At 39.0% G+C, this 16,306-nt stretch overlaps 1 protein-coding gene across 1 annotated transcript; it reads left to right on the plus strand.

Moving 5' to 3' along the window:
• The first annotated feature begins 874 nt into the window (after window positions 1-874).
• LOC129770181 (glutathione S-transferase D7-like) lies at window positions 875-16,079 on the plus strand. The gene is made up of 5 exons (XM_055772850.1): window positions 875-1,177; window positions 1,271-1,474; window positions 15,138-15,279; window positions 15,358-15,609; window positions 15,663-16,079. Exons 1-5 carry the CDS (start codon window positions 963-965, stop codon window positions 15,723-15,725), a joined length of 876 nt encoding a protein of 291 aa, XP_055628825.1. The 5' UTR covers window positions 875-962; the 3' UTR covers window positions 15,726-16,079.
• The last annotated feature ends 227 nt before the right edge of the window (window positions 16,080-16,306 follow it).

Raw genomic sequence — 16,306 nt, forward strand, 5'->3', positions numbered from 1 at the left:
ATTCCATGAGTCGAAATTCTTGCCCTTTTTTTTCCAACGGCATCTGAAGATGCAATATCTGGTGAGTACGGCCCAAATATATATACTCCACCGAGTACCACATCCCAGTCAAACTCCAAGAATTTTTTTCAAGCTGTCAAAGAAACATGGGATTTGGCATAATTTAAATTTTGGTTCGTTTAGTTGCGTACTTGAACTTGCTGGAATTTATAATGCATGATGCAGAATTCCGTTCGAATCGCACCAGATTCAAAGATGACTTTCTGCGGGTGAAGACCAGTTTAGGGGATAACTATTATGGTTCATTCTGCTTGCCTCAAAGATACACTACAAAATACATCCTCAGAATACACATTTCAGCAAAGAAGTTCAACTATATGAAAAATATAGATGTTCAGCACTATCAGACAGCTCAATCCTTTTTGTTGATAAATACGAATGCAGAAATTTCCATGTATTGTTGAACACAGATGTGAACAGTTTTTTTTAAATCATTCAACGTGTCCACGTGGATATTGTCTATACCCCCTCCCCCCTCACCGTGAACAAGCGTGGACATCTCCACAACCCCCCCCCCCCCGCCCTAAAGTTGTCCAAGTGGTATGTGGACAGCCCCTCTTCCTAATTTTTCAAATTATTGTTGGCAACCCTGGTTCCACGTGTAGCAATTACAACGAGTGTTTATTATTAAATTCACCGAAAAATGACAAAAGCACTAAACATTGTTTGCTTCAGATGCGTGTCATAAAGCACCAGCCCCCAAACAGGAATGTTTTTCCATCTGATAAACGGAATAAACATAATTTATTAACACAGCACTGTAACGCACAGGGCATCGCAGTGACGTTGAATCGGTTAGAATGGGAGACACTCTCAATGACCTGTTACAATATTTGTGGTACTCCTCGTACAAACCACTCAAAACCTTCACCCCTTCGATCCTTTTGCTGAGCGGGTACTGGATGGCAATCAATCTGAATGCTCTCCGGGAGGGACCTTTCGAGTCCTGTTTCCGCACCAATTGCGTCCACGCACTGTCATTGTTAGTTTTTACGCGCCTTCGTGTGGACATTTGGGCGTTTGGGACCGGACAGCAGTACACAGCGCACCAGAGCACCGTCGTCAAGCTGGGGAATTGCATCGAAGGCGTCACCATGGTCCAGTCCAAGTTCGGCAAGTGAGTGCAAATTGAAAGGGACGGAGGGGGCGTCTAAATTGAAGACATATTACTCACGTCTTGTTTTTTTTTTTTTTTTTTTGACAACACTAGCGGAGGACGAATGGTTCCTGTGCTATATTACGCGCCCCAATCGCCACCCTGCCGGTCGGTGCTGATGCTTGCCAGGAGAATAGGGCTTCACCTCGAGTTGAAGCTGATGAACGAAGAAGAGCTGACGGCTCCAGCTTTTTTGGCACTCAATCCTCAGCACACCGTTCCGACGCTGGATGACCGCGGACTGGTTCTGTCGGAGAGGTAAACAACTTGCTTTGTAAACAGTTTGTTTTTCTGTTGATTTTCTGCATATTGCATATGATTTTAATTCAACAAATTAAGGACCGTTTTCTAATATCAAATAGTCATTATGTGAATGTAATTCACATTTCACAATTAACGAATAATGAATATTTGTTCGCCATAATAGAGCGGATAATTATCGGTTGGCGTGTTATTTCAGCGCAATAATTGTCAAACGAACATTTGTTGAACGGATCTCTTACCGAGCAATGATCCATCCGATGATTTCGCTCGATGTAATTGATACCGATCTGATGGTGAAATAATTATGATTCGTTTTCCCTAAACGAAAGCGCAAACACACGCACTTTTGGTTTCTTTCCGTGTCATCTTGTTTTCAAAATCAAACGCATGGGACAATTGAATTCCCTATTCCCTTCCGAATCATTGATAGATAATTGAGTTCCGGTTGATTGAATTGAATGTTTCCCGTTAAACAGAAATGATTCATAATTCAAATTGAATAATACATTCAGGGAAGTAATTATCCCGAGTTATAGTCGATTATCATCATTGGTCTATTATTTTATCATGTGATATTCATTATGAATAATCTCCATTTTGTCCTCGCAAAGGACTTTGTGAATAAACTATGAAATCCAATCTTATTTGTTACCTTTGTTATTCATATTGATGGTATTCTATCAGTGTTTGTTGTTAAGGTGAAGGTGGAAAGAAGCCATTGTAGTAGTACACTGAGAGGAATAGTTAATAAATACGACGAATTTTTTGGTAAATATTACCAATTCGCTAGTCATTTTCGACCCTACTAATTATTAGTACATTCTACCAAAACAAATTGGTAGACATAAATTTCAAACAAAACCACGGTTTGTAAATCCAATGTTGGCTCAATTTCGGGGCAATATCAATGAAGATGTTGGCCCTCATTTGTAAAGGGATAATAACAGTAATAACGATATTTATCGAATAATAAATTTTCAAATCGAAAGCTGTATTCAAATAATTTTATTCTTATTAATATTCTAATATTAATATTCACACAAACCTTTGCAGTTTTTCGTTTTCGTTGAAGTTTGTTGTGAGCGGCAGTTGGGCCATCAGCGCTTTTTTTATACCCACGTATTCACCTATGTAGTCGGACGAGACATCGAAACATCATTCCTCGATAATGCATGTCGTACGCTCTCCGCTCTCCTTATTGTGGCTTACGTTGTAACAACCGCGAGCAACACGTGGAATAGTGGTATTTCTACAAAATAAAATAAATATTTAGGTACAATGAATCAACAGAAACAAAATGTTTACCTCCGAATCGCTCCACTTCCACTAAAGAAATGGCGAATGCACACACAAAGTTGCTAAGCATGAAAAAAATACTTAAGGTTACTAATGCTATGAAGTAAAATTTACGAAACGTTGGTAGAGATGTACATTGAATTTGACATCAGTTTTACATAACTTTGGTAATATGTACAAAAAATTTGTACATTTTACCAATGTTTCGATTACTAAAGATTTGGTAGCTGCATTTACTAATGTTTTCCTCCAGTGTATAGGTAAAACCAAGGCGCCTAGAAGTATATCCTAGGGTGGCAGCGAAAATGGTCAGGTCAAATTTTAAAAACCGACCATGCACATTTTGTTTATTGGCCCAAAAAATGATCCGTGCAAAGTTTCAGCTCGATTGGACATGATTTAGGGGTGCCTCAAAGCGCTCAAAGTTTTGATTTTTTGATCCTCGAAAATCTTCCAAGGTGGAAGTAAAGGAAATGTGGAAAATCAAAATTTTTTTTCATCGAAAAAAAATCTCGATTTTCTAAATTTTCAAAAAAAAAATTTACCTAATGTATATGGTCGGTTTTTGAAATACGATGATGAAATTTTTCCCATACACTCATACCTCGCTATATGGCCGCGCTTTATACGGCATTTCGCTATAACGGCCCTCTTCAATTAAGGCATGTTTTCGATTTACGATCTAAAGCGGACCTTACACGGTCAAATTTATTGACAATATGATGACATTTGAGAGCATAATGACAGCTGAACATGGCCGACAACGCAGAAATCCGGATTTTCTGATTTTCGGGCATCAATATCGTGACCAGTGCTTGGAAATATCAGTTTCACATAAATTTTTTCAGCTGAATTTCAGACCACCTTCGATCATTATACCATTGTATTCGGGATATCGAAAATGAACCAACGCCAAGCCTCACAATAACAACAAGCCACTGACAGTTGATTCATTCACTTTCGTTCATTCCCTCTTTCGCTCTGCTCTGCGTTCACGGAGTGTAAACAAAAAGAAATATCCCAAGTTTTGCCATTCATTGATATTAATGCACCAGTTCATTCAATATCAGCATCGTTCTCGGACACTGTCATACTGTTATAGAAGTTTATTCACCTAAGCAGGGATGCAAATTGCAAACTATAAAAGCGATGCTTCGCTGCAGTTAACATTCAGTTTTGTCTTTCTATCTATGCGATTGATTTGCAAAGAAACATCTACATTCATTCATAACGTCCGATTGGATAACTGGATTCTTGTGTTTGATGGCCCGTCCGCGGGAACCGCTTTGTTTCCCAGTGTGCGAGAGGAAGGATTTGTGGTGGAGCAGTCACAACGAATGGCCATTGATATTCCGTTGAATTATACGGCTTCACAGGCGGATGTAGAACAACGAATGGCTTACTTCCGGGAATATATCGGGGTGAATCTTCACCTGTTCCGGAGCCCTACTTCTCTGAAATTTTGAACAGTGCCACAAACAAGACCTATGCATCGAGGAATAGAAATACATCGCTAAGCGTAAGCATTTCGATATTTTTGATAAAAAATGTTCTATAAAAAAATTGATTACTGAATGTAAATAGACCAGCTGATGCAGTTGGAACAATTTTGGAAATTGAAAATTGAGTTGCTCGATTTATTTCCCAACATGAAGCGAACGACATCCGTGGGGAATATTTTTTACATTATGTATTAGGAACGGTACCTCTGGATTTGAATTCAAATTAGATTGGTGCAAGATTGCGTAACTAAACAAAAAGTGGATTCAGCTACAGTTGAAATAAAAATATTTGAGAAATGACTAAACAAAATTTAAAATTTATTTTATTTTCATTTTACGTAGGAAAAATCGAAGCATTCGAATCTACAATGGCTCAGTTGCCAACGAGGTGGTGACATCCTTCCACTTATATAGTGTTGGTAGTATCTGATCGAAGACGTCTTCATTCAGTTTGACGATCATAATATTGGCCAGTCTCTTCCTTCAAGCATGTTCTCTGGTTAGAGAGCACCAGAGCGAGTGCGCTAAATGCCCTTTCCACTGATACCTGACTAGCAAATACAACCTTGACCACTGCGTAAAGTTCAGGATGCGAACTCTTTCTTTTGATCCAATGTTTCCAAACATCGAAGTTATGCTTCGCTTCTGGCGAGGCTCGATATCCAGCGCTTTGAGCTGAAGTTTGAATGCCGATTGATTTGTGTCTATTTCAGCAGCAATTGAACCCCCGAAAAACTCGGTGATGTAGCCATCGCTTGCATCCATGGCATCAGATGATGAAGACGTAGTAGTTGAAGAGGCAGCATTATCATCAGTATTATTGAGTCGACATATGCGGTTCCAAGTTTCTGTGATGAAACCCTAGAATAATCGAATGCATCAGTACAATTTTGGAAATAATTTCTTTTTCAATTTGACATACCTGAATAAGCTCCTTTTCTTCGCCATTGAAAATAGCTGAATTGACAAAATTCAGTCTTGGATCCAAGTACAGGACCATTCTGAAAGCTTGAGATAGTCGTAGCTTGGAAAGCCTGCTCTGACGAGTTTCACAGAGTTTCATAGCCAACGGATTTCTATGATCGCCGAACTTCGCCTATAGCAATCAACCATGCTATATAAAAATCTGAAAGCGATACGTGTGAGCCCTGCAGATTTTGAGAGCATATGTACACTGGCTTGAATGCTTCTGCATAACTTTCAATAAACTCCCAGTGGCTTGAGAGATCTGTAACGAATAAAATATTGCTGGTAAATCAAAAATATTTCACAGAAAACCTGATAGTGCCTAGTTCTGCAAATTGTTCAGCCAACTGTTCGAAAAACTGTTTCTGCTTCAGGAAGCTGCTTACCATTATATAAATGCCGCCCCACCGCGTCTGGCACCAAGTTGGCGGATAAGTGGCATTGTGCCTATAATATGAAGCTTTTTATTAACGGTTTTACATAGCTACTCAAACTAAATTTTTCCCAACGTTGCCATTCTCATCGCGTATGCAATATTGAGCATTTATGCACAATATGTGGCGGTTATGGCGACTTGCGGAGTCGAGCTTAATCGAGATAAGCTTATTTTTCATCTCGTCAGCTATCGCACTTTTCACTTTTCCCGCAGCTGCTTGCAGATGATTCTTAGCTGTCTTCCCATTGAATGAAAATCCTGGTCCAACAGCCTCGGACAATCGATCCAGAAGTAGTTTAGTTTCGTCCCATTCGACAAACGAAATGGGAAGATTCCGGTTAGCAATAATTTCGCTTTCTTCGCAGACGAATCGAACTACTGCAGCAAACCGTATTCGATAGATAATTCCGGGTGTTGCGAGGCGGATAAAATTGCCAACATCCAGCTATGGTTGGCGAAGTTTGCATTCGCTAGTCGGATCGATTTTGCAAAATGCTTCCTCGCCGTCCAAGCCAATGTAGTCTTTAGCGATTTCTGTAAATGTGCGTGTCGATCTCGCTCTCTTGTTGGCATTTCCATTTGAACCACTGATTTTGGTTGCCATTTCGGAGTAACTTCAGAAATAACGGTATAAATTAACAGAATATGTCACTAAATAATCAATAAACACTGTCTCAATGAAAAAATCACACACTTGTCAGGATATTGAGAATGAACGGTCACAAAATTCCTGACAATTAAATTGCAATGAATGAAAGAAAATGAAGTCTCATGACTCGAGCTTTGTAGAAAGCTCAGATACAACAGAATGAATATGAATGAACACAGTAGCAAATTTGTTTGACGTCGGATGAATGACAGCAGTATCGACAAGAGAAATGAGCGCGTTACACTGATAAAAAATTATTTTCAATATTATTTAATAAGCTCAATATTTCCAAGCCCTGATCGTGACATTTCATATGGATGCATGATGTTGACGTTTTACCTCACGGACTTCCAGACTGAGTTGCCAGATTTGCAAGCGCAATTAAAATTTATAAACTTCTGAAATTGTAGGAATCATAAATGAAAGCTTTTGGTTTGGGAAACTGATATAGTAATTTACATTTAATGCGACATGCCGGAGAACCACTCAGTGTCGCATTGGAGGCAATTTGACCTGTAATTGGACATTGAAGATGAGAGTGGAACAGCGTCGACGTCTGGCGGCGAATGTCAATGTGGGGCCATAATTTGGGCCCGAACTCGATGTTTACAAAAATGTCTAACTAAACGTGTCGCATACACGTCTGTCCAATTGGAAAAATGTCGCATTAAATGTAAATTACTGTACCTAAAATAGCAAAATACAGTACTTTTCGCGATACAAAACAAAACCTCAAAGTAACTGACAATGTGATGGTGAGAGAGTGAATGAAAATTAACAACGTCTTAGGAATGTCTTAAACATTGAACTCGGTCATTCTTTGCGCTAGCGAGCGGGGCAGCCACTTTAGTCTAAGTTGTGTGTTTCTTCACACTCCGCTATAAAATTTGGAGAATGAGAAGATCTGGGAAAATCACAGGTGAAAAAACATCACGTGTTAATTCAAGTTACAGTAGAACCCCGATTATCCGTGAATAGTCGGGATGATTTTTAAACATAGAAACTATGTTTTATCAATACAGAAATAGATACAGATACAGATAATCGGGGTTCTACTGTCATAGTCTTATTTATCGAATAAAAACATTTGCTTGCAGATAATATAATTTGCATATATTTTCACAATCTAAAATAATTTGGCATCCCTGAAACGGAAAGGATCAGTCTGTATTTGTGAAGCGAATATTATGATGTGTTTTTGAGAAGGAAAAACGAGTTTTAAAGTGTAAATTATGAATGAAAATTAACGTTTCCAAATCAAATTAGTATTCTATGTGAATGCAAATCACTTTTTTTCTGCAAGTGGTGAGAAAATCCCATACAAAAATTGTATCTGAAACTGACGTTATATAATAATAATAAATTTTAGTAGGAATATCTGAAAATTCATAGAAAATAGGTTAAGTTAGAGTTAGGACTGCGCGCTTCAACTAATTAAATAATACCAAGAAGATATTTTCATTCAAATTTTACCAATTGAAAATTGCAATTTAGCCTTCTAATCTGATGGAGAATAGTTTGGATCCCAAACTCGAATGTCACCACTAGCCATCGTGGATATTTTCGTTGTCTCGGGTTGAGGGCGATATTGACCGTGTAAGGTGGCAAAATATTGATTGAGGTTAGATCGGATGTCGAAAGCCTAGCTGTCACGATATTGAAGACACTTATTGTCAATCAGTTTGATCGTGTAAGGTGCCCATAAAATGTTTCGCTATAACGGCAAAAAAAACTATTTTCGACGTCGATGTACAACTGATTCTTTAAACGGCTTCTCGCTTTGCGGCCAAGTTTCGTGGAACGTATCTAGGCCGTTAAGCGAGGTATGGGTGTACTTCCATTGCCACCCTAGTATATCCTAAGGTGAGGCCGTTTCGTCACTAAGTTGGTTAGGTGAGCGGTATATGAAAACAGTACGGAAGAAAGCAGAAGGGGAATTATTTGGTTGAAGCGTGAAAGAGACAGACTGATCACGAGTGAGCTTGGCACAAGCGTATTGTGTTTTGTTTACAAACAAAACATAGTAGACTTCCAAGAGGGCTGAAGAGTGGTTTTAGCAGGTTGGCCCACCTTAGGATATACTTCTAGGCGCCTTGGGTAGAACCACGTGTAAAAATGGGGTAATAGTGTTTATGAGAGAAGAGCAAATTATTTCGTTTGTTTTGATCTTCGTATGTAAATAGATCAATTAACTTATCAGACTGTGTGGCGCTTCATTGACACGATTCTTAGAATACATTTGAAAAAAAAACAACAATACTGAAGATGAATTTATGAACAATTGCAAATATTAATATATATAGAACGTGTATACAGGAAAACTTCGATATAACGTACCCTCGTTATAACGTACCCTCGATATAACGTCACTCGATATAACGTACATTTTACCTCGATATAACGTACACATTTCCAAAGTGTAAAGGAAAACTTTTTTCAATATTTTTTTCTGATAGAACAATGAATTATCTGTATTGTGATGCTATAACAAGTTTTGTACCTTCAATCAATCCCGAAATACTGCTAGTTTTGTGATTCCGGATTCCAAATGAATCAAGCTTTAATCAACAGTACCATACCATAACAGTAAATATCGTGAGAAAGGCTGGCTTCGTCTTCTGATTGTAGTTATTCATTAACTTTACTAAAACAGCAACACAATAATGTATTATAGACTACGTTTGTGAGTACTTCATTATGCTTCGATATAACGTACAATTCGATACAACGTACAATTTTGAAAGTGAAAAGTACGTTATATCGAAGTTTACCTGTATGTGCATATGAAGTAACATTCTGATTATACGCGAGCGTAACATGAGCAATTTTTATAACACATGCGAATTGGGGCTCTTTTGGTATTAACAAGTTCTTCCGCACAGTAACTCGATGTTGATAACTCCTAAATAGTTTCCTTCGTTGGTCGTATTATTTCCACATATTCACGTTGGAGAGTCTCAACCCTTCTCTTCGTTGGCCGAGGCATTTTGATTGAATGTAATACTTTTCCGTTTACTGTTTTCGAAAGCATAGGCAGCCGTGGCAGTGTTCCGAGCTCTGCGATACAATTTTCTTAACCAATGTTAAAGTTGCTAAAACTTACATTATAGACCCATTCAACGTAAAAATAATAATTGTGTTGATATCAACACAATTTTATTCTATTGATTTTCATGACAAGAAACGCTATGACTCAGGAAAAACATTTTATTGAGTGGTTTTTAATATCTGTTTCGATGATGTTGTCTGGCATCAGTGTCGAAAAAATAACGATGCTTTCACCGATACAAACAAAACCATTGCAGAAAATTGAAAAATGAACATTTAACTTTCAGAGCACTTGCTCGAGTTTTCCGTCGTTGTTCACTATACAGTGCGACGGCAGATGAAAATTTAATATCTTGTGAGTAATCGATTAGAGTTTGGTTGGTATTACTTGATGGGAAGTGTGCGAAAACGATCATTTTCTTCACACTGTTTCGCAAAATTATTGATTTTCGGACGAGGGGTGAGGGAGGGTGATGAAAGAAATGAGCGCCACTGTGGCAGCCATTTGTGGCTTTCTTCCACTTCCACCTTAAAATATTCAATTAGGAGCCACACAGTATTCAGAGTCGCTTCATGTTTGTTTTTATTTCAATCGAGATGTTGGTGATGTATTAAAAAAAATACTGTTCCTCTTACAGCTCGAGTGGGTTTTTTGGTGAGATTTCGTGAAAATTCTTTTAAATAGCTTGTGTTGCCATCAAAATTCTAGTTGTGCAAAAATATGGAGAGTTTTATTTGTGTGACGTGTTGACAAGTGTTTTGTCCTCGTCTGTTTTATTGTCATTATTTTGTTTGCTGTAAATGATGGAGTAAAGGTGTAAAGTGTTCACGAAATTCAAACAGAATGAAGAAAGAAAACAGAGTCCTAAAAGCATATTTTCTGATTGCTATATATTCATAGAAATGTGGCTACCGAGTGATGAAAAATGTAGTTGAAGACGCCATATTTTCGAACGGGTACATCACCTATCTCTTCTCTGTTTTTTTTTATCTCATTTATTTATTTTATTAGGCTTATTAGCATTTTAGCTGTAACAGAGCCGGGTTTTAATCGTGTACATGTACATATGTTTATGTTTCTATAAATTATAAATTACACAGTAGTTAGTAGTAGCCATTTAGGCGTTAAGTATTCTGTTCCATTACATTATGGTAAATCACACAGTAGTAGCCATTTAGGCGTAAGGGTATTCTTTCTGTTCTTCCATTGTTCAGCAGACCGGACAGCGAAGACAGTTGATATTGATCATTGTTGAGTTATTTATAGAACAGTAGCCCGATGTGTCTTGCAGAGCAGAGCATTGTATGGATGAATCGATCTCATTTCGACCGTGGATCGATTTCCATCGCTGATGATGGTTGCGTGGACGTAGTTATTCTATAACAACACAAAGATGGTCAATTGAGGGCCCTGAGTTTGAACTCACGATCGATCACTTGGTAAGCGAACGCGTAACCAAGTGGCTACGAAGACCCCCTGATCTCTTCTCTGTTGTCAGTTTTCATATATATGAGCGAATAGGACTGTCATAGTGAGAATGGTGTCTGTGTTAGTGTCAATTTTTGCGTCAATAGATTTCGGCACTCCATAACAATTTTTTGTATTGATGAAAATAATGTATGTCATGAAACTAACTATCGAACAATTGTAAAATCTCAACCCCTATCCTAACGGAAATACCCGCTTCTGATTGGTCGAAATTGACGACACATGCGGCGGATCCCTAACAGAGACATCAAAACCACGCTGCCTGGGGGAAATCGACATTGCAAATACATGAAATTAGGGGGAACCGCAATGTGTTCCCTAATAAAGACATTAAAACCAAATATATCTAAAATCAACAGATAGCCTAACGGAATCCTACGTCAACTATGCGGTCGTGTCTCGGACACAACCCTCTTGTGACTTTTTTCGTATGCACATTATTTAAATTCTTATTGACGTGGGACTACGTCTAACCGGAATATATGGAGGGTAAAATGAGAACATAAACACTGAACATGCTGAAAAAAATGCAAGATTTCGAATGCTTTTAACTCGAACATATTCTCGGAAAGATGTTTGCATCAATTGATATGGAATATTTCTACGCATCTATCGCAATTAATAAAATGTTATTTTTCATTAGATAAATAATTGAATAACTGTAAAATGTTAAGCGTTATCTAAACGCCTTAAGTGCCTCGTTTCGATTGGCTCGCTTTACGGTTTCCCCAACACAGACTTCAAAACCAAGCAGCCTTGGGGAAATCGGATTTGCAAATACACGAAAGTAGGGGGACCCCTCTCTCCGCAATGTGTTCCCTAACACAGACTTCAAAACCAAGTAGCGTTGGAGAAATCGACATTGCATATATTGATCCCCGATTTTTTAAATTAATCGTTCATCAGCTAATCGAATAGTTTTCAGCAGTTTGTTATTAGATACGATTAATCGCCTCAAATAAACGATTAATCGATTGATCGTCACACTGAGAGAAAAAATTAGTTAGACTAATATTTCTCATTTGCTAGAAAGACATATGGAATCAAAAAAGTGTTCATTCCGCCTGAAAATCAATTATTATTTTTTACGCTCCCCTAAAGTCGCGTTGACGGCATTGAGCATCGCTTACGAACTTAGGGGAGCATCAGAGATAATGATTGATTTACAGGATGAAACTGCAGCGGCCGTATGTATTTTTCTCTCTGGGTTTGGATCGATTAAATGTGTTTCCCTAACACAGACTTCAAATCCAAGGAGCGTGGGGAGGTTGGCATTGCAAATTCATGCAAGTCGGGGGCATTTTTGTTCCGAGACTAAAATATATTTCCATTTCCTCAACACAGGCTTCAGAACCAAGGTGTCTAGGGAAATTGGGATTGCAAATTTATGCAGATCGGGAGTATTTTTGTTCCGACTGAAATCTGTTTACTTATAAAGACTTCTAAACCAAGGTGTCTGGGGAAATTGGCATTGCAAATACATGCAAACTACGAGTACTAGAGTGCGTTTACCTAACACGGTCTTCTAAACATAGGTACCTGGTAAAATCGTGCAGACACTAGAGACATGGCTTTTTACTCACAACGCAAATATATTGAATTCAATTGAATTCGGAAATTGTTTCATTAAATCAAAAATTTAATCAATACAAGCAAATGATTACTAAGCTAAGGTAGTCTCACGTCAACCTTGCGGTTATATCATAGATACAGCCCACCCTTTTTTTAACTCTTTAAACCTTTGATGCTATAATTCTTTCGTTCTTAATTTTTTTAAATTTTTCATTTCCATTAATTCTTCGATTGTTCATTATTTAAATTCCATCATTATTCAATTATTTTATTCTTTTATTCTTGAAATATTTAATTCTTTACCGCCGTCGTGATTGTAGTTCGATAAAGAGTAGCAGGATTGTTAACGGAATATATGGGCTGTCAGATTATTTTATAAAAAAATGATTAATTTTCTAAGTTCCCTCGGTTACCTTCTTAGGTTTCCAAAATATAATTACCATCCGCATTTACGATTGGAATTCTATAAAAAAGCAAAATATCTATGTAAAGGGTGTGTCACATCAAATTGCATCACGGAAAAAACGCTGTAGAAATTTAATTTTTAGGAATTATATCTTCAGCTTTCGTTTATAATCAGATAAGAGTGTATAGATCACGTTGGCCATGTTTCACTGTCAATTTTTCGTAAATTTGGAAAAATGTCGTCGAACGAAAAAGAGCGTCGTGAATGCACTCATTTCATGTGCACTCATTTCGAGAATCCGGAGTTGTCACATCGGGACATTGGTAAGATGCTGGGAATCGTCCAATCCACGGTCAGCAGAGTACTAAAACGATACTTCGAGAACCTAACCATCGACCGGAAGGTGAAGAACGGCAAAAATGGATGCTCCGTCAGTGAAAAAATCACAAGCGCGTAGTTAAGCAGATTAGACGTGATCCGAGAAGTTCGGTCCGGGATGTCGACAATAAGCTGAATTTGTCAAGTTCATTCGTCCAGCGGACCAAGCAGCGGGAGGGCCTGCGTACATACAAGGTTCAGAAGGCTCCTAACCGCGACGAAAGGCAAAACATGGTGGGGAAGACGCGAGCCCGGAAGCTGTACACCGAAATGCTGACGAAGCCGTATTGCCTGGTAATGGACGACGAAACCTACGTCAAAGCGGACTTTCGTCAGCTGCCGGGCCTGTTGTTCTTCTCCGCAGAGGACAAATTCAGCGTTCCGGAGGAGATTCGCAAGCAGAAACTATCCAAGTTTGCCAAAAAGTACATGGTGTGGCAAGCGATCTGCTCTTGCGGAAAGCGGAGTGCCCCCTTCGTGATGACCGGCACGGTAAACGGGCAGGTTTACCTTAAGGAGTGCCTACAGAAGCGCTTACTACCACTATTGAAGCAGCACGAGGGCCCGACCATCTTCTGGCCGGATCTCGCTTCGTACCACTATTCAAAGGACGTGTTGGAGTGGTACGAAGCCAACGGGGTCACCTTCGTGCCAAAGGAAATGAACCCGCCCAACGCGCCGGAGCTTCGACCAATAGAGAAATATTGGGCGATTATGAAGCAGGCCCTCCGGAAGAACTCAAAAGTTGTCAAATCGGAGGCGGACTTCAAGAGAAAATGGATTTCTGTTAAAAAAAAAACTACAACCTGACGTTGTACAGAACCTTATGGACGGGGTAAAGAGGAAGGTGCGAGCATACGGGCTTGGGCTCGAAGTATGAATAAAAAGAAAATGCCAAAAGTTGTTTAATAGTTTTTATTTTACTGTCTAAAATTTTCAATAGGATCGGTCTACTGGGCGAATTTCTACAGCGTTTTTTTCCGTGATGCAATTTGATGTGACACACCCTTTACTACGCATGATGAATAACGAAGTGCATGACCGGTCCGGTAAGAATGTATATTTTCTTCAAATTTTATTTCGCCGAATAGTTGAGAGTTCACGTTTTTAGAATCACATCACTTACCGCAGTGAATCCTGGTTTTTCTTAACCATTCCCACTAACAACTATCCCTTCCATGATAAACACTAGGGGACCACGCTATGGAGGCGACCCTTCTAGCCTTCGGGCGGCGAATATCATACTAACATTCCTTCCCTTCCCCTGGTGACTGTAAGGACGTGGCCGGCGTCGTTATTGACCATTCAAAGCTCGAATCACCGAAAATTGCACAACGAGAATGATTTGCTAGTCCCAAGCGTCATTCTGTGTGTTCTTTGTGCAATTTGGTTGGTTCAGGTTAATCACGGAGAGCAACTACGAATTGTACAGTCTACCCAAGGTCAAGCTCGAGCCCAATTATAAGCCACACAGTATTCACAATGTAAACACAGCCCTTTCTACTCGGAACTCCCATCAACTGTTCAATAATTACAGAGACGCGTTGTTATCACTGTTACGCAGAACAGAACAGCAATAAATCAATCACTGTTAATGTTTATCTAACCGAGGAGAAGTGAAACCCAGTGAAATGTGTCACACAGTTTCATTTGATTTGAAAGGCGCACGTTTCAATAGGAAAGCTTGGCGCGAAACCGTTTCGCCAACAAGAGTGACCCTCATCTGATCCCATTTAGTATTACACTGAAAATGGTAATTCTGGGTTTTCAAGACTGGTTAATCATCCATCGATCTGAACATGATAGCATTGAAAATTATATCTTCTGACACAGTAACTAGTCGTTAACGAAATTCATTGACAATCGCCTATTGAAAACATTTCATTTCTCCGTCCGCTTGGCTTTCGTTACGCAGTCGCGTAATACTTTCCTACCTGGCGTCGGCATATGGCAACGAAGCGGATCTCTACCCCCGAGATTACTGCGCACGTGCCGTTGTGGACCAGCGATTGCAGTTCGATTTGGGCACATTTTATCAACGCGTCGTCGATTACTTCGTAAGTATTTGTTCCACAACAATTCATTGCGACTACAGTGTTTGATAAAATCCTGAATCTTTTTTTTTCTCGTGACAGTGGCCCACGCTTCTGTTCGGTGCCAGCTTGGAACCGATGAAGAAAGCCAAACTGGAGGAGGCACTAGGGTGGTTCGAAAGTATGCTCAAATACTACCAATGGGCTGCCGGGAATCATTTCACGATAGCGGACATCTCGCTGTGCGTGAGCGTATCTCAGATCGATGCTTTCGAGTTCGATTTGGGTGCATTTCCGAGGGTCTGTGCGTGGTTTGCCAAGTGCAAAAAGGAGCTGATGCCGTTTGGTTACGAGGTAACGATTAATGTCAAATGTTGTAGATACATTGACGAGCCTTACTATTGCAGGAAATCAATCAAGCGGGAGCGAACACTTTGGCGGGGATGTTTCGAGCCAACAGCAAGCAGTGAATTCCTGGATGGGAATGTATTTTGATGTGGTTGTGATGATTTTCGAAAGATTCTTGGCACAGTGTTGTTTGAAATGATACCACACAATGTTTTACATGGTTAAAATCCGCACAAACGCGAAGACTACTTGTCGCAAAGGCAATGGATCCTCGACAATGATAACCAAGTGATTCAATAGTACAAGTTTTTTAAACCGATAAACTGGGAGCATTTACTCCTTAGTCAGAATTTTTATCCAAATTTCATTCACTCAAGTTCAACATCTACCCGAATAAACAATCAACAACTATTTTTCATTGGAAGATATTTCTATACTTTATTCTGATAAGCGTTATTAAAATGATCCTTTTGTTTTCTTGCCAATTGTTTCCAAATTTAGTCATTCATTCTACAGATGTTTTATGTTAACATAGACTGCTACTGTCTTATATTTGCTTTATACTTTTATTCAAAAAAGGTTTTATTCATTTCTCGTCACTCCACGCGTGCATCCGCGTCGAGTGTCATACAAGAACTCTGTTAATGCTGTTCGAATTATTACTCGCCTGTTGGCACGACACTTAATATTCACTATTTAAGCT

Source organism: Toxorhynchites rutilus, chromosome 1 (genome assembly GCF_029784135.1).
Source record: "Toxorhynchites rutilus septentrionalis strain SRP chromosome 1, ASM2978413v1, whole genome shotgun sequence".
Classification (NCBI taxonomy): domain Eukaryota; kingdom Metazoa; phylum Arthropoda; class Insecta; order Diptera; family Culicidae; genus Toxorhynchites; species Toxorhynchites rutilus.

Bases quoted from the DNA above. Each gene is read 5' to 3' on its own strand.
- LOC129770181 (XM_055772850.1), top strand. From the start codon at position 963: ATGGCAATCAATCTGAATGCTCTCCGGGAGGGACCTTTCGAGTCCTGT. The intron at 15,280-15,357 runs GTAAGTATTTGT...TTCTCGTGACAG, and splicing joins AACGCGTCGTCGATTACTTC to TGGCCCACGCTTCTGTTCGG. The intron at 15,610-15,662 runs GTAACGATTAAT...TTACTATTGCAG, and splicing joins TGATGCCGTTTGGTTACGAG to GAAATCAATCAAGCGGGAGC.